At 38.1% G+C, this 23,054-nt stretch overlaps 2 protein-coding genes across 8 annotated transcripts in view; one reads left to right on the top strand and one right to left on the bottom strand.

Moving 5' to 3' along the window:
• Positions 1-23,054, bottom strand: part of LOC133639450 (target of Myb1 membrane trafficking protein-like) — an 862,139-nt gene that overhangs the window by 457,153 nt on the left and 381,932 nt on the right. The window lies entirely within an intron of this gene.
• Positions 1-23,054, top strand: part of dok7b (docking protein 7b) — a 44,726-nt gene that overhangs the window by 20,170 nt on the left and 1,502 nt on the right. For 6 of the 7 annotated variants that reach the window (XM_062033649.1, XM_062033647.1, XM_062033645.1 and 3 more), the window contains 8 exons: positions 4,148-4,267; positions 10,128-10,241; positions 10,482-11,260; positions 13,209-13,277; positions 15,844-15,889; positions 15,974-16,087; positions 16,192-16,359; positions 19,786-23,054. The exon at positions 19,786-23,054 is cut by the window's right edge and continues 1,502 nt beyond it. In XM_062033649.1, the coding sequence (XP_061889633.1) occupies positions 4,148-4,267; positions 10,128-10,241; positions 10,482-11,260; positions 13,209-13,277; positions 15,844-15,889; positions 15,974-16,087; positions 16,192-16,359; positions 19,786-19,970 (1,595 nt within the window). In that variant the 3' untranslated portion in view covers positions 19,971-23,054. The remainder of the gene's footprint in view (positions 1-4,147; positions 4,268-10,127; positions 10,242-10,481; positions 11,261-13,208; positions 13,278-15,843; positions 15,890-15,973; positions 16,088-16,191; positions 16,360-19,785) is intronic. The other variant, XM_062033652.1, reaches the window with a different exon arrangement.

Below are 23,054 nucleotides of genomic sequence, written 5' to 3'. Positions count from 1 at the left end.
TTGTTTTACTTTCTTTTTTATCCAAGAAAATGTTTTTTTATTTATTTATCTTATTTTATTTTATTTTTTAAAAAAGGGCCTTATCTTCAACAGACCAGGTTGTCAATGAAATTAGATTTGTTTAAAGGGTTTTTTAAACCAGGCCCAGTCCAGATAATGTCCAAGTCGGACTCAGCAACACACACCTTCATTCATGTACACAGAAAAAAATTAGGGAACACAACAGATTGCATATAATTTATAAACAAAATTACATTTTCAAAATAAGCATTTATGTACAGTCCAGATTATGTCCAGGTCACTCAAATGAGGGAACACAACAACAGATATCATATAATCTATAAACATAATTATACTTTCAAAATAAGCCTTTGAGGACTTCTCATCTTTTTTTTAATGTTTTTTGGCATCATTATCGTTTTCAACCATGTAACTTTCTACAATTAGAAAATACTGAATAAATGTTTTAAAGAGAGTAATACTAAGTGAATATCTGTTTTTGGCCTTAAAAATAAACCTTTTACTGAGTACTATAATTAAATTGACTAAATCATGATTGTCAATGAACTCTCCTAAAATAACAGAAACCACATTAAGCTTCATAAACAAACCAATCCTTAAACATATTTTTTCAACTTCCACCCAAAACAAAGACACAATATGATAATACCAAAACAAATGCAGGGTGGATTCAGGCTCCTGACAACAAAATCGGCAATCATCTGACTCTGTCATATTCCATAATTTTAACATTTTCCCTGTGGGTAAGAAGTTATAAATCATTTTAATTTGAAAATAACGATTTTGAACATCGATAGTGGTTTTATAGATTAGTTTGAATATGGCATCCCATGGCAACGGGCAGTCAAAAAAGTCCTCCCATTTTCCATTTGTGTTGTATGAGGCAGCCTTCAAAGATTTCTTTATTAAATAAAAATTATATATTTTTCTATTTATTTTAGTTCCTTTTTGCCAACTAGAATTTCTTATTAGAGGTTTACAAACTAATAATTTAGTAGTTCCATAATTAATTATTTGTTTCCATCTTTTCCCAATTACTCCAGTTAGTTGATAAAATGAAAAGCTTGAGCAAGCATCACCATACACAGCTCTAAATTCATCATACTTCATAATTTTACCAGTCTCATTGATAATATCATTGACAAAAATGATTCCTCTTTCAAACATATTTTTCCAAAAGAAAGGCTTTCCATCTATTACAATATTAGAGTTCATCCATATTAACTGCTGCAAAATATCGTCTCTTTTTTCTGGCACATAAAATTGAAAACACCACTATGAGTGGATTGTTTCCTTTATGAACCCCGCCATGTTTCCCAGCAGACTCTCTGGGAGGGGATCACTTGTAAAAAAGGATACAATTTCTTTTGATACAGTACATGTTTTTTGTCCAACAGGACATTTGTGTACCACTCAATGTTTAAATACATCTTTGGAACAATTGATGCTTTTAAAGACAGACACATAGCTTTAAGGTTGAGAAGTTTCAGGCCCCCATATTCATACTCTTTGTACAAAACCTTTCTTTTAATCTTTTCTGGTTTGCCGTTCCAGACAAAATCGAAGACCCTCCGCTCATAAATCTTAAAAAAGTTTTGTGATGGAGCTGGTAATGACAAAAACTAATAAATAAATTGAGGAATAATTAACAAGTTGGCAATAGACATTTTACCATACAAGGTTAGGGATTTCCCTTTCCATAATTGCATACTTTTGTCCAGCTTTCTTAGTCGATTATCATAATTTACTGAGCCTAGATCTTCCAGATTTTCTGGGACAACAACACCAAGTATGTTAACTGGTCCATCTGTCCACAAAACAGTCACTTTGCATTCCATTCGAAAGGACGTTCCCTTTAGATTTCCGATCCTTAACATTTTACATTTATCATAATTAAGCTTAAGGCCAGATTGCTGTGAAAATATGTCCAAAAGATTAAGAAGGTTCCGCAAACAATGAGGACAAATCTTATCTTTGTGAATCAGCCTTTTCTGACATGAACTTCATCAAGAACAAACACAGAACACGCCTCACTGATGCACATCTGCAAGACTCACTCAGAGTTGCAGTGTCAAGTTATACACCAGAGTACAACACACTAGTTAACAGCATGCAATGCCAGGCTTCCCACTAACTGACAAAGAAACAGATAACAGATTTGGTGTCCAGTTCAAAGTGTGACATGATTTAAAAATTTGAGAGTTTACTTTTGTATTTTACATGAGTTATTATTTGTACAAACATGGTGCAAAGTAATTCATGATTTGTTAAAAAATGTTAGTGGCTAGCTAGTTAAAATGGGATATTGTGATTTCACAAGACTGTCTTAGAAGTGATCATTTGAAAATGTTCAATTTGAAAAATGTGCACTTAGAGAAAATATAAAAATAAAGTGTTGCATATTGGTATTTATCTGTTTCTATATATATTTATTGTGAGAAATCATTAAGATGATCAGTGTTTCCACAAAGATAAGTATCATTAATTATTAATATTAACAGAGTTAAAGGTAAATTGAGCAAATTGGCTACTTCTGGCAATTTATTTAAGTGTGTATCTAACTGGTAGCCCTTCGCATTAATCAGTACCCAAGAAGTAGCCCTTGGTTTCAAAAAGGTTGGTGACCCCTGTCATACATACAGGAACATTTTTAACTGTTTTATTTCAGTGATTGTCAAACTGTGGAACGCGGGCTATATCTTGTGGTACGCCAAAGAATCACTTGATTAAAATAGTGTTTTATTTTCCTATATACAAACTGTGTGCACTGTTAAAATGACCAAAATATTAAATATACTTGTTAAATAAAACCTCTGCTTAGCTTTTAATAAATACTAAGGCCTACTTCGTTACTCTATTTTAATGTTGGCCATTTTGGTGGTGCTTGAAGAGCCAAGTGTTTTCTGAGGTGGTATTTGGTGAAAACATTTTGAGAACCACTGTTTTACTTAAATGTACAACATTTATTTTTTCAAAACTTAGTATCTGTCTTATCTAAAGTCCAGTCAGGCTGTATTTGCCGGTGAGCACACCAAATGGAGTCTCCCCTCTCAGCTTTGCACTGACCTATGCATTGACCTGATCACTGACCATTTAACAACCCACCACCTTTTAGCTAACCTTCTACTCCTCTCAAAATAATTTGTGTGATTAATCTGTGTACGTACATGATTAATGGTATACTTTTTAGTGATTAATTACATGAGTTAACTTAGTTTTGACTGCCCTTTTAACACATTTATGTGCCTACACTGATTTTACTTTCTCTTCCAGCTGATAAGTCAAATATTGATGAATAACGATTAATATTGTATCCCATTGAGTTGAGTTTTTTCTTGCCCTGATGTGGGATCTGAGGATGTTGTTGTGGCATGTGCAGCCCTTTGAGACATTTGTGATTAAAGGCTGTATAAATAAACTTTGATTGATAATATTTTATATAAACTGAGCTCAGGGGGCTTTTTAAAAATCTTAACACAATAGAGGTTTTATTTTTTTAAATTTTTAATCAATCCAACAAAATAATACACAATAATACAATTCCAATTCCAAACCAACAACATTCAGAATAGCAATCAACGGAGTAATTGAGAGGACACACAAACATGACACAAAAAAATCCAAAGTAGTCAAACAAAAATTAATAATATCAACAACAGTATCAATATTAATAAGAATTCCAGCATAACAGTGATTAAAAATCCCTCATCTACATTGTCATTATAGCCATTTATTAAAAAAAATAAAAATAAACACAAACAATATATAACTTAAATACATCCACTTATATGTGAAACTGTAATCAGAATGGTCATTCAGCTCATATCAAAGATATATTTTTGTATTTTTCTACCTAGGTTTCACAAGACCAAAGATGATATTTTTAACATTCAACATTTTCATCATGTGGGATTTCAATCGGTTATGCCTTTTTCACTTGCTGCACTGGGGTATTTTCTCCTTCGTTAGGGCCTGATGGGAGAATACGGTCGGCTTTGTAACCTTTGCTATCCGCTGAGAGAACTACACTCTGAAGCAAATTGAAAATTGTTTGGCCTTTCCTTGGCCTTGTACCATACTTTAATTTTACATTTCCTCTGTGCTGTGTTGTTCATGTTTACTGCAGGGGCTGGAGTTTTCTTCTTGTCCTGCTCAGACGGGGAGCAGATCAGTTATCTGTTTGACTGTGTCGTCGGTGGCATCACCCCTAGCAAGGTCCCACATGGGCTGCGGCCTTCCCTGCCAGGTGAGCGCTCACATGCACACGTATGATCGGTTACTGCCTGTTAAGTGTTTGCATTTGTTTCGGGTGCCATGCAAACGGAAACACCACATACTTAAAAGCCCTAAAGGGTCAACCTATGATTACTAGGTCAAGCCTTTGCGCGTGACTTGTGTGAGATTGTTGTGTGCTGCAAAGTTCACATGCATTTCTAAGACACTGTGACAGGGTGACAGAGGGAGTAGTGACAGCTGAGAAGTGACCAGAATGTAAAATAAAGATCTGACATCACCTTTTTATAGAAACAGACATGCTTGTTCCACTGTGGCAAATATGTGTGAACAACCACCGGAAGAGACCTCCTGCACCGTCACCATCGGCTATTAAAAAGCTTCTCACAGTTGAAGCATTGCAACTTATCAAGTATTGTACAATTCTGGCCTTGAGCCAGTTTATTGTTAATGTAAATATTTGGGGTGTCTGATATTGGCTCGCATTTGAAATCTCTGATATAAGCTTTAATACAAGCAGTCCTGCAGTGCGTTTAATTGTGCAAAGTAAGTTAACCGTAAAATGTTCTCTAATAAGGACATACGTTTTATCTTTTCTTGTATTTTAGTGAAGTCGTTTACAAAAAGTAAACATGGTAGGCTATATGCTACAAGAAACTATAGCAGCTACACAACAGCTAACTAAGCACACAATAGCACGCAAGCTAGACATTAAATAAGTGTCCTTAATTGAAGAATATTGCGCTCTAAAACATGGCATTTGTCAATAAAAACAAGTATTAAATATTTCTAGTTGCATATTACTTACATATGCAAAGTCACCCATGCAGAAACGTATTAGAAAGTATCTAGTAACAAACGTTTGTGGATCATTATATTTTTCCTAAGTTTAACCTAATGAATTATTGTTAGACGAAGGTGGCGGTTAAAAACAAGTTCCTACTCTACTTCAATTTAAAAACAGCTGACTATCGATTTCACTTGATCAAGCCTTAAAGGCCTACTGAAACCCACTACTACCGACCACGCAGTCTTATAGTTTATATATCAATGATGAAATCTTAACATTGCAACACATGCCAATACGGCCGGGTTAACTTATAAAGTGCAATTTTAAATTTCCCGCTAAACTTCCGGTTGAAAACTCCTTTGGATATGACGTATGTGCGTGACATAGCCAGTAGAACAGAGGTATGGCTCCCCCATTGAGGCCAATACAAAAAGCTCTGTTTTCATAATTCCACTGTATTCTGGACATCTGTGTTGGTGAATCTTTTGCAATTTGTTTAATGAACAATGGAGATTGCAAAGAAGAAAGTTGTAGGTGGGATCTGTGTATTAGCGGCTGGCTGTAGCAACACAACAAGAAGGACTTACTTGGATAGCAGACGCGCTAGCCGATGCTAGCCGCCAACCGCATCTGTGATCGGGTGAAGTCCTTCGTTGCGCCGTCGATCGCTGGAACGCAGGTGAGCACGGGTGTTGATGAGCAGATGAGGGCTGGCTGGCGTAGGTGGAGCGCTAATGTTTTTATCATAGCTCTTTGAGGTCCGGTTGCTAAGTTGCTAGTTAGCTTCAGCGTCGTTAGCAACAGCATTGTTAAGCTTTGCCAGGCTGAGAATTATTAACCGTGTAGTTACATGTCCATGGTTTAATAGTATTGTTGATCTTCTGTCTATCCTTCCAGTCAGGGATTTATTTATTTTGTTTCTATCTGCATTTGAGCCAGATGCTATCATGTTAGCTCAGTAGCTAAAGAGCTTCGCCGATGTATTGTCGTGGAGATAAAAGTCACTGTGAATGTCCATTTCGCGTTCTGGACTCTCATTTTCAAGAGGATATAGTATTCGAGGTGGTTTAAAATACAAATCCGTGATCCACAATAGAAAAAGGAGAGAGTGTGGAATCCAATGAGCCAGCTTGTACCTAGGTTACGGTCAGAGCGAAGAAAGATATGTCTTCCACTGCATTCTAGTCTGTCACTCTAACGTTCCTCATCCACAAATCTTTCATCCTCGCTCAAATTAATGGGGTAATCGTCGCTTTCTCGGTCCGAATTGCTCTAGCTGCGTTGAAAACAATAGGAAAATATGAGGAGGTGAACAACTGACTACGTCACGCTACTTCCGGTAGCGGCAAGGCTTTTTTTTATCAGAGACCAAAAGTTGCGAACTTTATCGTCGTTGTTCTATACTAAATCCTTTCAGCAAAAATATGGCAATATCGCGAAATGATCAAGTATGACACATAGAATGGATCTGCTATCCCCGTTTAAATAAAAAAAAATAATTTCAGTAGGCCTTTAAATATGTACTATGATTTGTATTGATATCGTTTTGGATTAATATCAGTATGGGCCAAGGTTCCAATATTGGTATGGTATCGGAAGTGAAAAATTTCCAATCTGGATACACTACTATAAACTATATATTCAATATACATAACATGATTTAAGGAGTTAAGTTCTTGACCTCACAACACGCTTAGTTAGCCTTAACTCAAGCGGTAAAGAATGGATGGATTAATCAAAATACATGAGAATGTTTAAAGGCACTAAGATTCATCTGCGAGCCAGAGATGCAGTCATCAAGAGCCAAAGGTTCCCTACCCCTAGTGTACAAGGTGGGCGAGGGTCTGTTCAGCGCTGCTTGCAGCTTTCATTATTATTATTTTCTGTTATATTTGTTATTTATCTAAATTTTTTATGTTTTGCCAACATAAATAATGCTAATGTTTTGCCCATTTTATATGGTTAAATTAGGTATAAAAGCAGCAAATTGCCCCCACAATAAAAACATGGTTATGGTTTGTTATCGCTCTGACTACTTCAATAAATTTGTGCATTATTATGAAGGCAAAACATTTTATTCATACCATATATTATCATATATGTTTTATTATTGCATTATATTTTATCAGATTGTGTACTGTAGGTGTACCAGATACAGTATGTGGTGTACTTTTCAACCTAACTACCAGCGTGAGCTGTTTTCACATTTTACTACCCGAACTTAAGTAAAAAATAAAGGTCGTCTACCGCGGGGGCCTCACAGCATTCACTGCTGTTATAATTAGCATAGACTAGCAATGTTAGGAAGGATGTTAGCTGACACCTTTCGTACTGTAGTGAAGAAACTTGGCTTCAGCATGTTAGGCATTAGCTGTTACAGAACACAGGCACACATCCAAGGATTGGATTGTTGTCACTTAGACACACACACTGAACAATCTACAGTGGGTCAGAGTGTTCTACCATAAACTACCATGAAGAAAACGTACAAATATCATTTCGTGGGGGGTTCAATCACATTTTTTGGGGGGCCAACAAATGCACATGCTCAGGTTAACTTTATTCTGAGTTCATAATGAGAATTATCCATTTTGTACAAACATGAATTCAATCTTTTGTTAGCAGTGATTTACTATCAGTTATTGTTATAAAAGATGATACTGTAGACTTATTTCTGGCATGTTAGATTTAAAAGCCTCTTGGAATGACCAGCATAGTAAATACTCTCAACACGCACCAAGATCGGTACTTGATACATTTCCTTTGGTCTTTTTTTAGATTGGAATTTAGTTTAGTGGACCGACATGAGGTTATTTAGGCACATCTCAGCTATAATGATTGGACAATATTATGCTAATATTTTTGACGTACAAAAATGTGAAGATGCTTTCCAAATTATACATGAAAAGTAACTCACATTGGCACACCTTTGTGTTGTTTTGGGGAATGTGTTAGGAAGAGCTTACTGGCACTTAAAGTGTATTTTTATAACATAAGTGTTTTCCATATATTCATTATGAATGTGGCAGCCAGCCACTCTTGAATTTGCACCGCCACAAATCAATTTGCTGCTATCTGTTTGCCCTCAGTCATAAACACATTATAACACAGCTGGTCTGCTGCAGAGAACATTTAATTTGTAGCTCTAAATAGGGCTGCACAATTGCAATTTGATTTGCGATTTTTATATTTTATACATAAAATGAAAGTACCGTAACCATTTAAAAGGATGTAAATTTATTTCTCTTTACTGTAAAATTGTTAATCATTGTACTGTAATTGAAAGGTAAATAACTTTTTTATCCTAAATAAATAAACAAACAAAAAAATGAAATTAACTTTAATTTCTGTAAGTAAAAATGTAACTTAAAAAAATATTGAACATCTTAAAGTGCATTATTTTTTCTCAGCTGGAAGATGATTCCCGGGTGCGGCCACCGCTGCTGCTCACTGCTCCCCTCACCTCCCAGGGGGTGAGGGTGATGGGTCGAATGCAAAGGATAATCTCACCACGCCTAGTGTGTGTGTGACTAACATTGGTACTTTAACTTTAACTATGTCGGACGTTGACTTTTTGTTTATCGCCATCACGTGAGTCATCTTTCTACCCGTTTGAAGCGAGAAACAAAGTGCCGCGAGGCTCATCAATTCTGATTGGCTTTAACATGTCTGTCATTGAAAGACTTGTGACGGCGGAATAAAAAACAACCAAACCCTCAGCCTCTTGGTCACGTAATCGGACTGCTTTAAACCTCGATGTCCATTAATGGTGCAGCCCTAGTTCTAAACATTACGATCTGTTTTTTACCCACTTTTTTACTTACTTTTTGCAAATGTGTCACACATTCCACCATTACGTCACCACCATTAAAGGGGTCATGTTATGATTTTTTTTCTACGTTTAAAACACTTTCATGTGACCGACATAACATGTAATCATGGTGCTTTGGTCAAAATTTTGCATACATTTTGTTTTACGGACTATCTTCAAGGCGCTTTTTGACTGTCTCTTCAGAATGCGCCGTTTTGTGGGCGGCTATATTTACAAGCCTCCATATAGACTGTGTTCTTCTCGTCAGCCATGTTTTAGTTTTTAGCACTTCCAAATTGAGTGGACTGACAGATATTTGTTGGAAGTACAGTACAGGCCAAAAGTTTGGACACACCTTCTCATTTCAATGCATTTTCTTTATTTTCATGACTATTTACATTGTAGATTGTCACTGAAGGCATCAAAACTATGACACTTGTGAAGTGAAAACCCTTTCAGGTGACTACCTCTTAAAGCTCATCGACAGAATGCCAAGAGTGTGCAAAACAGTAATCGGAGCAAAGGGTGGCTATTTTGAAGAAACTAGAATATAAAACATATTTTTAGTTATTTCACCTTTTTTTGTTAAGTACATAACTCCACATGTATTCATTCATAGTTTTGATGCCTTCAGTGACAATCTACAATGTAAATAGTCATGAAAATAAAGAAAATGCATTGAATGAGAAGGTATGTCCAAACTTTTGGCCTGTACTGTATATCATACTTTTTATTAGAAATGGCAGCGGCTGAATATTTTAGCATGCATGTGCATGCACGAGCCAGTGTGTCCCACAACAATAGGATAGAGGAAAAAGAAGGAACTTACTGACTACAACTTTGGACTTCAACTGAATAAAAATGGCTGACTTGCGCAAAGCTCAGCGGGTAAACCTCTACCATATATGGAGATATTGGCTGATGTAACTAAAGCAAAGTACGTTTAAAGCCTCAAATTCACAACAGCTCTTTTGGAGCAGGTTTTGAACAAAGGGAGATTGTTTAATAAATATCTTCGCCATGCCTTTTTGGTTTGATTTCAAATTTTGGGGAATTACTGGAATCCCAAATACACAAAAACGGGTAACGGGTAAGAAACGTTGGTTTTGGGCAATAAAAATAAAATGGGTTGTTAGTTGTGACTTTTGTCTCTGAGGTAACACGGCTAACAATTTAATGGTGTAACGTCCGCTGTAGCTTTAATCCGCTTTGTTTGTCCATATTGTTCACAATTTCATAAGTCATGTGTTCTCCTCTGTGTCGATGCAAAAACAGAGACTCTCAGCACTGAGCCAGCATCAACAGAAAATCGGATCAAGCAGGAGACTTCAGAGCTGGAGAAAAGACTCAGCATGCTGTCGACTTGCAGCCTAGCAAGCAGCACAGGTACATTTGTATTCTGTCCACATCATTATATCCACAATTCAACTCAATAGCCATGTGTTCTCTTTGAGAGGTAAAACAAATTATGTTTTATTTACCCGCCGCTTTTATACTCTCAGTCAAGTGACAACGTTCCATGATTATATGCTTACATTTATCATTTAAAGCTTGCGTGCTGAATATGAAACAAGTATTTTATCAATGAATAAATCACTTAACAGGTTTTTATGACTTTGTCCTCAGCTTCCACCTACAGCTGCAGCACATCTGTTGCCGGGGACGACCGCAGCAGCATCTCCAGCTCCTCTTCAGGCCAATCGGACACAAGCTACGGGAGCAGGCTTCCTTTCTGGGTGGAGCCGTTTGCGAAGTTGCACCACTCCAGTGAGACGGCGTCAAGCTCTTCCACGCTGCGGCCCTTGACCAGCTCAGATGACCGTCTTTACGCTGCTGTGATGGGATGCCGAACTGCGTCCTCCACCCAGCCCCATCCTCGTGGTCTCCTGGACAGCGGGCGTCAGAGCTCGTTAGACAGCGGCATTGGAATAGCGACCGGGAGCTCAGGGAGCTTCTCTTCCTACACAGGAAGTCTGGACATGGCCCCTCAGGTAGCGGGAGAGGAGTTTGGCTCCATGACCAGTCTGCCTGCTCCTACTCCCCCAAATCCTCCTCCCTCACCTTGCCAGGCCTCGCCTTTCCTGCAGCACGCCACCGGCCCATTTTGTGGCACTAGGTGCAGCTCTCAAGCCTCCCAAAGTGATGAGTGCCAGAATTCGAGCCCGCGCTACGATGTTCCCAGGAGTCTCCTCCAGAACTGGACCATGAGGAACACGTCAGCTGTTAAGGGTGCTGATGGGCACGGAAGTCAGGACCAAGGAGTGACCAGAAGCCCAACAGCATCGAAACTTGGGCGGCAGACTTCAATGCAGCGCTCGCTCTCCTGGGGCAGTGAGAGAGTGCCTCCTGGAGGCAGTGGGGAGACGTCTACCCCTCAGCCGATGTTTGTGCTGGGAGAAACACAGGTAAACTCAATGTTCTACAACACCATAAATATTCACTTAACAGCAAGTTTTTTTTATTTATTTAGTTGTCTGATTTTTTTAAACAATTCTACTACAAAAACAATGTATTCTACGTCTGCCAGCACTGTCCTTTCTGTGTGGATCCTGCATGTTCCTACTGGCTTCCTCCCACAGTCCAAAAACATGTTAGTTTTCTTCAATCAATCAAAGTTTATTTATATAGCCCTAAATCACAAGTGTCTCAAAGGGCTGCACAAGCCACAACGACATCCTCGGCTCAGATCCCACATCAGGGCAAGGAAAAACTCAACCCAATGGGCTACAATGAGAAACCCCCCACCCCCCCCCACTGGGCGACCGGTGCAATGGACGTCGAGTGGATCGTTGATCAATGAGTGGATCATTGGAGACTTATAAACTCTCCTGGAGTGTGAATGGATGAAAAGTAGATTAACCTTGTGATTGATTAGTCCTCCGATGGGGTTGTGAGAGCTTTGTAATGACAGCAGCATGTCTTGTGATTTCTGATCTAGTGCGTGTGCGTGTATGTAAGGTGTATGTCTATATGCTCTGACAGCAGCTGGGGGTCAGATAGTTAATGAGTAGTGATGAAACCAGCAGAAACCCTTCGAGAGTGTGACCATGTTGAGTGAATTACTAATGGCCTTTTTTTTTTACTTTCTTCACTCTGAAGTAGCAATAATTCAGTCTGGCGATAGTGAAACTACTTAGTTTTTGGTAAATAAGAGTGCAAACTTCTCCAATGTTTTGTTTATTAAGGGTAAAGAGAACAGTTGCCGCAGTATCAGTGTTGGGACTAACGCCTTACTAAGTAACGCGTTACTGTAACGCCGTTAGTTTCGGCGGTAACTAGTAATCTAACGCGTTACTTTTTTATATACAGTAACTCAGTTACCGTTACTGCATGATGCGTTACTGCGTTATTTTACGTTATTTTTATGTAGTATCGGCTAGAAACTGAAGATCTGAGTGTGTTTTATTGGAGCGCTCCGGTGGAAAAGAAGAGGCGTGCTTTCCCCCACCCACAGAAAGCACGCCTTCCCGCAGCGGAGACGTTCCTCCAGAGCCGTACTTCGGGTCTAACAACCTTCACTTTACCCGGAAGAGGGTCTTTACAGCTGAGGGTGAATGACGAGCCCGGCGGTTTGTTGCAACTTTGTGACTTTATTGCACGCAGCCATCCACCAAGCTAGAGCACCTACACGCACTCACTGTCGCCGCTCCCTCACCTCTCTCGCCCACTCACTCACTGACGTCACTCACCTCTCATGCTGTCATATCTTAAAGGGCCACACACACACACACACACACACACACACACATACGCTACTCTCATAACAACAAACAAGACATCATGGCGAAACCAGAAGTCGAGTTTTTTAACATGGAGACATTCTCAATACTTTTCTTTTGTCGAGCACAAAGAAAATAACATTTTAGTTAAATGTAAGTTGTGTCTTGGATCAAAGATCCTATCTACTTAGAGTTAAAGTTAAAGTGCCATTATGTTGCAGCTATTTAAAATAGTTTTGTCAATTTTTTCTGGCCTGAAATAAATTGGCCCTTTGAAACATATCTTTGTCTTTGTGTGTTGTATGTAGACCACATTGCTTTCTGAGTTCAGTGATGCAAATGCATGTCAAGTTGATCAACAGATTGTATTATTCTCCAGTGCAATAACAGTACTGAAATGAAGGCTAAAAGGGCATTAATGGGAGCCTTCAAAAAAGGGGGAAAAAAAGAAGTAACTAAATAGTTACTTTTCACAGTAACGCATTACTTTTTGGTGTAAGTAACTGAGTTAGTAACTGAGTTACTTTTGAAATAAAGTAACTAGTAATTGTAACTAGTTACTGGTTTTCAGTAACTAACCCAACACTGCGCAGTATTAATACTTATTCTTCGCTTGACTCTTGTTTTTGCACAGTGCTTTCATGGTTTCGATAACTACATCACACCTGAGCAGTGGCGCTCTGCAAAGAGTTTAATGATGCAGGTAAGATTTTTAGCTACTTATTCAACTTCAGCATGACGTCAAAAACAATACTGTCTGTCACAAGTAAAGTTGCTTTCGAGAATAAAACCGTGACAGTTGTGGAGTTGTGCTGTGCTTTCAAGGAAGTATTAAGTGTTCCTTCGGGGCTATAGTTTATATTGTACAGTGAAGTGTATCACGGTTAATAGGAATTCTTATTTATAAATCGAAACTGCATAACAATACTGTTTATGACATTCTAAATATGTTTTTCTTTACAGTTGTTAGAACCCTCTAGACATGAAATAACAACCCTATTATCACATTTACACTCCTTTTGGCCAATATAGTGGACATAATGGAAGATAAGTTATACTATATTTTAGTGTATGTGACTTACTGTACAGTAATATATGTGCACATGCATACACACATAGTTTTTAAAAACAACCACTAACCTGTGAAAATACTGCAACTTGTTTGATAATGATTTGCTGTGCAATATCAACAAAGTACCTTATATTTGTTATTTTAAGTTCATTTAGCCAATCTGAAAATACTTAATTTAGGCCAAAAATACATAACATTACCTTGCTGCACCTTTTTGTGGGTATTTTGCCCCAAAATGCGTGTTCATCATCAACAATCACATAAGGATTGTGGCTGATGAACACACGTTTTTCCCTTTCTCTGAGCATTCTCGATAGTAAAAAGAAAACCTGCTAGTTTAGTAATAGGCGGCTAACAATGCGGGTAATGGGGAATCATCTTTTTAGCCTATAATGTGCTGTTATAACAATCTAAAAATGGTTTGTATACATGATGCTGTGATGTAATGTAGTAACAGACACATCCACTTCTTTCCTGAGCGCATTGATGTCACACTACTTCCGTCAACAACAACCTCCTGTGTTTGCGACCACTAATGTCAGACTTTGTGAAAGCCTTGTTGTGTTTTTATGTAATATGGTAATACAGCTTCATCGCTTTAGTTGTAATTTCTGCATTTAAGAAACATTTAAGCTCCAGACTTCTTCTGTTTGTTTGAGATTGTAGTGTATCACAACTGAATATGGCTGTTGCCCATAAAGGCCACATCTGAAAAACAGATCTTGTTTGGCGATACTCTATAAGGCGCTCGTGGTTCCATAATGGGCCCTATGGCTAAAAAAAATACTGAAATAAATGACTCCCCATTACCTACATTGTTAAACGCTTCGTACTAACCGTTTTTTGCTATTTAGAACACAGAAAAGGGAAAAAAACGTGTGTTCTTGTCTTTATTGTGAATTATGTGCAAACTTCAAAGAAAAAAACATTCCCTTAAATAGGCATATTTTTGACTAATAATATAGATGTTGTAAAATGCAAAACGGCAAAGAAAATATTTTTTGATAAACATTTTGAAAAACCGCGATAGAGTAAAGCCGCAAAATTTGAAGCGCAGTGTGGCGATTGACTACTGTAGTGTACTTTTAAGCTGTGTTGGCCAAATTACTTTAAAAAAAGATAAAGTAAATGATTAGAAATGGAGTTACTCCTTCATAAATGTAATCAGTTACAGGGAAAGTAATGATGGCGTTACTTTTTGCATTGCACTAACATTAGCAGTGCTCAGGTTAACACAACATAAGAAGTGTCCTGGCTTGTCCACCAGAATTATAGAACAGGGGTTCTTAACCTTTTTTGACCTCGGGGACCACTTTTCCACTATGGAGGAGCCTGTTACTCCTGATTTTAGTCATATTTAATAATTATATCTAACCTACTTACCGATTACAACCTTGTCAAATGTTGAAGAGGTTCATTTACCCTACTGATGTGTATTTATAAATGGTAGATTTATATAGGCTAGTAAGACCTTACTAGCCTATATAAATCAACCTTTTATAAACCTTGTCAAATGATATGAAAGCATGTGTTAATCACAAAGATTATTTTCAAGGCTTGGGTCAGGCTGATTACAAAAATATATATAGTAATCAAATATACTGCTAAAAAGGGACTCATAATTTAAGAAAAAAAAAAGTACATATAAGTACACAGTGCTAAAATAAATTCTAAATAGATACATAATATCAATATATGTTTCTTATATAAACTGTAAATAAAATTAAAGTGCAAATAAAATACAGCTTTACCACTTTAGTCATAATTTTTGCACTTAAGAAACTTCTCTATGACTTAAGCGCCAGACTTCTTCTGTTTGTTTGATATTGTCATTACTGCCACAAGTGGTGAAAAAGTGTATTACAACTAAGTACCACTGTGGCCCATACGGACCACCGCTGATAAACATATGTTGTTTGGTGGCCCTCTCGTGGGCGCTCGTGGCCCATTGGGTAAAGAAACACTGAAGGGGTCACCATGACAACAATAGAAGCACTACAGCATCTTCCTTGATTACATTTTGAGACTTGTCAGGATAAAAAGTGTGTTCTCCTCACTAGCTTGAAAATTGTCAGCAGTACTAATGCCCATCCATCCATCCATTTTCTACCGCTTGTCCCTTTCGGGGTCGCGGAGGAACACAGAAATATATATTTTAACCATAAGAAAATGAAGCTATTTGACATTTGCTTCCCAGGTTGGCAACTCCTTTTCAAGTCCATGGCCCTCTGCAGATCCACCAGGTGTGTTCGTGCAACAGTGTGATGTGGCTGTGACAGTATGAAGTGTGTGTGTGTGTGACATGTATGTGTAACATCAACATGCAGACTCCATACTACGACGTGTGAGAGAGGAACACCATGGCAGTCAGGATGTAGATCGGTCCTCTGTTGCAGCCTCCCCTGTCACACTGAGCATGGCCAGGCCAAAGTCGACATGCGGTAAGAGTAAAAGTTGTACCGGCAACGGTACACACAAGTAGTGCAGTACCTTCTTGTACAATAGTGTAGTAGCATTCCACGAGCTGTGTGTATTTCACCGACAGGCACGTTCCAGTCTATAAGTGAAGTTCCAGCAGCTGCCTCGCAGGACACTAAGCACCACCTCAATTATGTCAACATCCCAACTGCTAAAGCGAACATGGATCTGACAGAGCCAGACCTGCAGGAGCCTACTTTATCTCCAGGGTCCAGTCCCAGCTGTCCTGTCACAGGTAACACATAAGTAGAGCATGTCACCATGTACTGTGGGCATGTACAGAACTACTTCTGCATGTACAGTACTACTACAGTACATTCAATCTATATTGCGTCCAGAAAGTATTCACAGCGCTTTACTTTTTCCATATTATGTAATGTTACAGGCTTAGCCAATTCCAAAATGGAATACATTCATTTTTGTCCTCAAAATTCTACACACAATACCCCATAATGACTGTTTTTTTTTTTAGATTTTTAGCAAATTAAAAAAATATATATATACAATCACAAGTATTCACAGCCTTTGCTCAATGCAAATCATGTCCAACCAGCTGAATTTACCACAGGTGGACTCCAATTAAGCTGTGGGATCATCTTAAAGTGTATATGATCAGTTGAAACAGGATGTCCCTGAGCTCACTTTTGAGCTTCATGGCAAAAGCTGTAAATAACTTATGTACATGTGATTGAATAAAATTGTAAACATTTCTAAAAAAAAACAAAACAAAAAAAACTTTCTCATTGTGTACAAGTTGAAGGACAAAAGAGAATTTATTCTATTTTGGAATAACAAAATGTGGAAAAACTGAAGCGCTGTGAATACTTTCCGGATGCACTGTATGTGAATACACAACTACATTTGAGGTTATCGTGCACATTACTATTCACAAGCTTTGAAAATATGATATTGGGACTCAGTGGGGTGCAAAAATATCAAGTTGTGTACAAGGTAAATCTGCATTCTTCTCCTGGATAAATATTGATAAGGTTTGAGCGTGTGCAAAGCATTGTGCAGTGTTCAGTTAACAAGTTAGGTCAACTCTGTGAGCGACCTTGACAATAGTCTTCTGTTTTGCTTTTTTTTAGCTTAGGATTGTGCGATATGGCATAAAAACTAAATGTCATTTTTTTCCAATGCACAATTTTTAAAGTATATAATGGAAATAATAAGTACAAATGACAAGTTATGGTTTTTTTTCCGTTAGAGTGCAAGTGTGGACTTGTGATGCTCGTACTCGACAGTGCTGGAGATTTAGTAGTGACATAAAAAGAAAGCAGGGATAACTTCATGATACGCCACTTCTACATCATGTAGAACATTCATACGTCTGAACAGTTGTAAATGTAGGACTGCAAAAAGATTATTTTAAAAAACATTTATAGATGTTTTTGATGATGATGATTATGATGGCAGAGAACCATTACCTGTACCATCAACCCTTTGTCATCACTACTTGTTTCTGCGAACAAGTCTAAGAAAATAACTATGGAAAACAAGAAGAATGCTGCTACCGAGTGCCACAACACTTTGACTATTGGCCAATAAGGAACCCAATAAGCTTTATGATGAGTCCAAAAATGTTTTTTGCTTTAACTTTAAAGACAGGCTGGTTTTGACCTTTTCATCAATGTTGTTTTTTTTTTAACTTAAAAGGACCATTGTTGATTTTCATCAACTTTAAAAACAATTCCTTGTGTTCTTTGATCTTTATTGGATCTGCTTTGCTGTTAGTTTTTCTCCAGTCACTTTAATAACCTGCTTTCCACATATGTGGTTTGTGTTCCTTTTAGGTTGCAAATGAAACTGTGCCACACTCTCTCCAAAAAAAATAAAAAATCTTGTAAAAATATACAGTGTTACACTGCATAAAAGAGCTGACAAAATATAAAATAAAAAAAATTAAAAACTAGTGAAATTATCTTTCCACTTGATAAGACATCCTAAATTAAGATGTGTATATCTAGAAATTTGCAGGACTTTAAAGCTAGAAAAAAAGTATTCTATTTTGAAATCAAGCATTATTGAACTTGGAATTCTGGAATTTAGCATCCTTGGGATGTTGCAGAATCAATATTTTCTATGTGGGGAAAACCAAAATATCTTAGTCGAATAGTTAAAAAAATGTTTGACTCGAAAAGACAGAAGTTATTTATGAGGAAATTAAGGTTATGATGTAAAGTCAATGATTAATCAACAAAGGAGTTAATACTAGGATCACTGTTAATTAAAAACTAAATGTGGGATATAAATAATAATGGAAGTATAATTGTTTGTATATAGTATATAATTGGTACAAAGGTTTAACATGTGTACAAGGATATTTCACATGTCTTTACTGTGTATATAATTGAACAGTGTTTATGTTGTGTACAATGTGTATTTATAATATGTTGTGAAAAGGAAATTTCATAATTTTTGGAAGCTCATCTTGTATTTGACATTATTTATAGGGTTAGGCGCAATAAGTGTTCAACTTCAGCCTAAACCCTTTCGATCTGCAACATTTTCAGTTTATGAACTGTTTGTTTATGTAAAACTGTTTGTTTATTTTGTTGACCACTGACCGAAGAAATAATAAACTAACTAACTAACTAAAAATAAGTAACTTGCTTATAAAATTAAGAAACTTTCGAGATTTTTTTAGTCTTGGCAAGTGGCAAATAATTTGCAGTGTAAATATGTATGTTTTGAAGACGCACCGCTGTTTCTTTCAGACACAAACGCAAATAAGAATGATCTAGATTCACCCACAACAGTTACTCGTTCATTATCCCATCGATTGTCTTTTTATCAGCATTTATGTCACTGCATGTTGCACATGTGTTGTTATGCGCACGCCACCATTAGATATAAATAATACTCTTAGTAAGTCGTAATATCTTTTTCATTGGATTCATTCATCCAACATGCACTTAGTGGTGAATGTAGCCAAACCAGTCCTGTGTAAAATTTTCAAAAAGTACAAAGAAGACCCATGATAAACATTCAGAATTTATTTCATCCATCCATTCATTTTCTAGATAATCTTACTTATCTCACCATATGAAATATAACTTACTTCACTCATTATTATTTATTTTTATTGTAATTACTTATGGAGTATATTGTGAACAAATTGAGAACAGGAAGTGAACAAAAGATTTAGCAACTGCTATGTAAAGGAAAAGGGGTAGGATTAAATAAGCTCTGCTTCTTCCTACTCCTTTTCGAACATGTTGAATTGAGGAACTGGAAATTGTGATGTGTCATGTTGTATGCATGCATGTTCCAAATGAACACAAACTCAAACTCAAATGTTGTGGACAAATCCACAGGGAAGTATTTGTTTTATAGACATCCCGGCAGGTGGAAGGGCATGAAACGAGAAGGAATAACCGCAGCGTGAGGGATGCCAGACATAAGTATGACCGTCAATCTGTCACCTAACAAATGAGCGAGTGTTAAAAAAAACCACCCCAAAATCCCACGATCGGAGACAAAATTCATCATAAGGCCCCTTTAACAACTCAATAATTAGAATGACAAAATACATTTTGTGAGGCTTACAGTTTGGTTCTTTAAAAAAAAAAAAAAAAAAAATTTGCTTTGGCAGGAAAGCCCTAAGGCATGTGAAAGTAATGAACTTATTAATCATGATTCTTCTGTCCCGCCCACCCAGAAGAAAGGATCCATCAGGTTCACCCTCACCAACAACGTTGCCATGGAAACGTCTCCAAGAGTGGCGGTGGAGCACACTCGGGGCTGCCAGTTGACTCAGACGGACAGCAGGCGGCGAGGGCCACCACGCTGACTTGGATGACACGTCACTTCTCGCAACTCCCTCATATTCCAAAGTCCTCGTAGAACAAGCCATTCCAAATACAACATGAAGAATATCACGTGTGGGATTCGTGTTGTGTGGGTGCTTAGATCTGAATTTATAAGTTTGCAATCCTGTACTTATAATGGTTAACACTTTAGTATGGGGAACATATTCACCATTAATTAGTTGCTTATTAACTTGCAAATTAGTAACATATTGCCTCTTAATTAGTCACTTTTAAGTACTTATTAATGCCTTATTCTGCATGGCCTTATTATACAACCAGTAAGCCATTAACTAAGAGTCTTCCCTCAATAACATCAGAATTATTGCTTATTAGTAACCCTAACCCTAATATGTTCCCCTAGAGTCCAAATACTCTAAATTAAGTCTTTGTTACTTTAATAAGCGGGCAGCACGGTGCAACAGGGGTTAGTGCATGTGCCTCACAATACGAAGGTCCTGAGTAGTCCTCGGTTCAATCCCGGGCTCGGGATCTTTCTGTGTGGAGTTTGCATGTTCTCCCCGTGACTGCGTGGGTTCCCTCCGGGTACTCCGGCTTCCTCCCACCTCCAAAGACATGCACCTGGGGATAGGTTGATTGGTAACACTAAATTGGCCCTAGTGTGTGAATGTTGTCTGTCTATCTGTGTTGGCCCTGTGATGAGGTGGCGACTTGTCCAGGGTGTACCCCGCCTTCCGCCCGAATGCAGCTTAGATAGGCTCCAGCACCCCCCGCCACCCCAAAAGGGACAAGTGGTAGAAAATGGATGGATGGATACTTTAATAAGCAACTAATTAATGGTGAATATGTTCCCCATACTAAAGTGTTACTTTATAATGATATATCCTTTAGAAGCGGCGTCCTCTGCAGTGGACATTTGTTGGCTCTTTTATCCGTAACTTTGACTAAATAAATAAACCAGAAGACAGGGGTTCTCAGGAGGGCATTTAATCTTTTTGGCCGTATGGTCCTCAACATCTGCTGAGGTCCTCTGAGCAGAAAGCGCCAAATATTGAAAAGTCACAATTTTAATTTGTTTAGCCAGAATTTACTTCAACGGCATGCCCGTTAAAGCCTCTCCCCCAGCTGACATTGTGTGGAATTGTATCGTTCATCACTAAAGCAGACCCACCGGCCCTCAATTGTGTCGTATGTTTGACTTTTCGGAGGAAATCATTCCACATCAGAGCTTCACAGTGTTAGAGTTATGTGTCAGGTGGTGATGAATGCAGTGGAGTGGAGCGAGCGATCAGTATTCATCCAGCAGTGCATGCCTGCTGGATGAATTGTACAGCACATGCGTGTGATCCAATTTCCTGCCCCCCCCCTCTTGATGGTATTGAGACAAACCGGCTAATATTTGACGCCAATTTACTTTTATGGCTGTCTTGAGGGGGAACCTCATGATGCCTTGTCACAGGAAGTCGCCACTTTCCCAGCAGCGTTTGCTGGTGTCACCGCGGGGACACATTTCCCTGACAAGGCTTGTAAATAGCAAATGCCAACTATATTAAAATATATTTTTCAAATGTACGTCGGGATCTTTCTGTGTGGAGTTTGCATGTTCTCCCCGTGACTGCGTGGGTTCCCTCCGGGTACTCCGGCTTCCTCCCACCTCCAAAGACATGCACCTGGGGATAGGTTGATTGGCAACACTAAATTGGCCCTAGTGTGTGAATGTTGTCTGTCTATCTGTGTTGGCCCTGCGATGAGGTGGCGACTTGTCCAGGGTGTACCCCGCCTTCCACCCGATTGTAGCTGAGATAGGCTCCAGCGCCCCCCGCGACCCCGAAGGTAATAAGCGGTAGGAAATGGATGGATGGATGTTGTTGCAGACTTTATTAGAAATGTGTGCAAGGTTTTCTGCTCCTCACTCACTCACATTTTTTTTATGTTAGGTGAATTCCAACAGAAGGAAGACAATAAGTCAACAGACTGAAGGCGAACATGTGCACACCTTTATGGCCACTGGGTGGAGGTTAGACACATTTCATTGTTTCAAGTCTTCCTGTGTTCGTTATCCTCTTTTTAAAGGTGAACACTCATTCGTTTTAAATAATTAGAGCAGTTTTCATCACCTGTAATTGTGCACGTTTTTTTCGTCAATTGACCAAATTTATCTACAACTACAACTCAACTTGTTTTTGAATCTAACATTGGTCAACTTACAGGTGCAATTTATATTTGATTTGTCAAAAGTTTTCAACATGGTTGACCATTATCTCCTGGACAAACTGCATCATGTTGGACTTGTTCAAGTGCACTCTGGTAAAACTCATCGTCAAAATCGGTATTATGTTTCTGTCAATGGTTGTCAATCCAGTCAAAGGTTAGTTGATTGCGGTGTTCCACAAGGTTCCGTTTTAGGTTCACTTTGTTTCCTTAGTTTAAAAGTTATATGCTAAAGACCACTAATAGTCGCACACACAGTAGGTGTGGTGAAAATACAGAGCTGCATTTGACCCATCCCCTTGTTCCACCCCCTGGGAGGTGAGGGGAGTAGGGAGCAGCAGCAGTGGCCCAGCTCAGGAATCATTTAGGTGATTTAACCCCCAATTCCAACCCTTGATGCTGAGTGCCAAGCAGGGAGGTAATGGGTCCCTTTTTTATAGTCTTTGGTATGACTCGGCCGGGGTTTGAACTCACAACCTACCGATCTCAGGGCGGACACTAACCACAAGGCCACTGAGCAGGTCTAACTCACTCACAATTACAATCAAACAAATCACAATTAGTGACTAAACTCAACTTTGCTCATTGTCATGTTTATCTCTCTTATTTACATTCCAATTCCGATACATAACAGATCAAATATAATTTCAAAATAAAATGTATTGCTATCCAACAATGGTTCGATAACAAAAGGCTTATTCTTAATATGGAAAAAAAATCATGACGTATGCTGTTTAGTACAAAATATGGTTTATTTCACTTACCCGAGTTGCTTACTCATTTTAGCGATGGACGTCCACTAGAATGAATGAATGTATTCTAATACTTTGGTCTACTCTATGGATTGACCCTGATCTTACTTTTTAAAACACATTACAGGCCACATGTGTGGACACACCTTCTCATTTCACTGCATTTTTTTATTTTTGTTATGACTATTTACGGTCAC

This window comes from Entelurus aequoreus, linkage group LG22, assembly GCF_033978785.1.
Source record: "Entelurus aequoreus isolate RoL-2023_Sb linkage group LG22, RoL_Eaeq_v1.1, whole genome shotgun sequence".
NCBI classification, from domain to species: Eukaryota; Metazoa; Chordata; class Actinopteri; order Syngnathiformes; family Syngnathidae; genus Entelurus; species Entelurus aequoreus.
The sequence above is the reverse complement of the archived record's forward strand: the minus strand, read 5'-3'. Positions and strand labels throughout refer to the sequence as shown.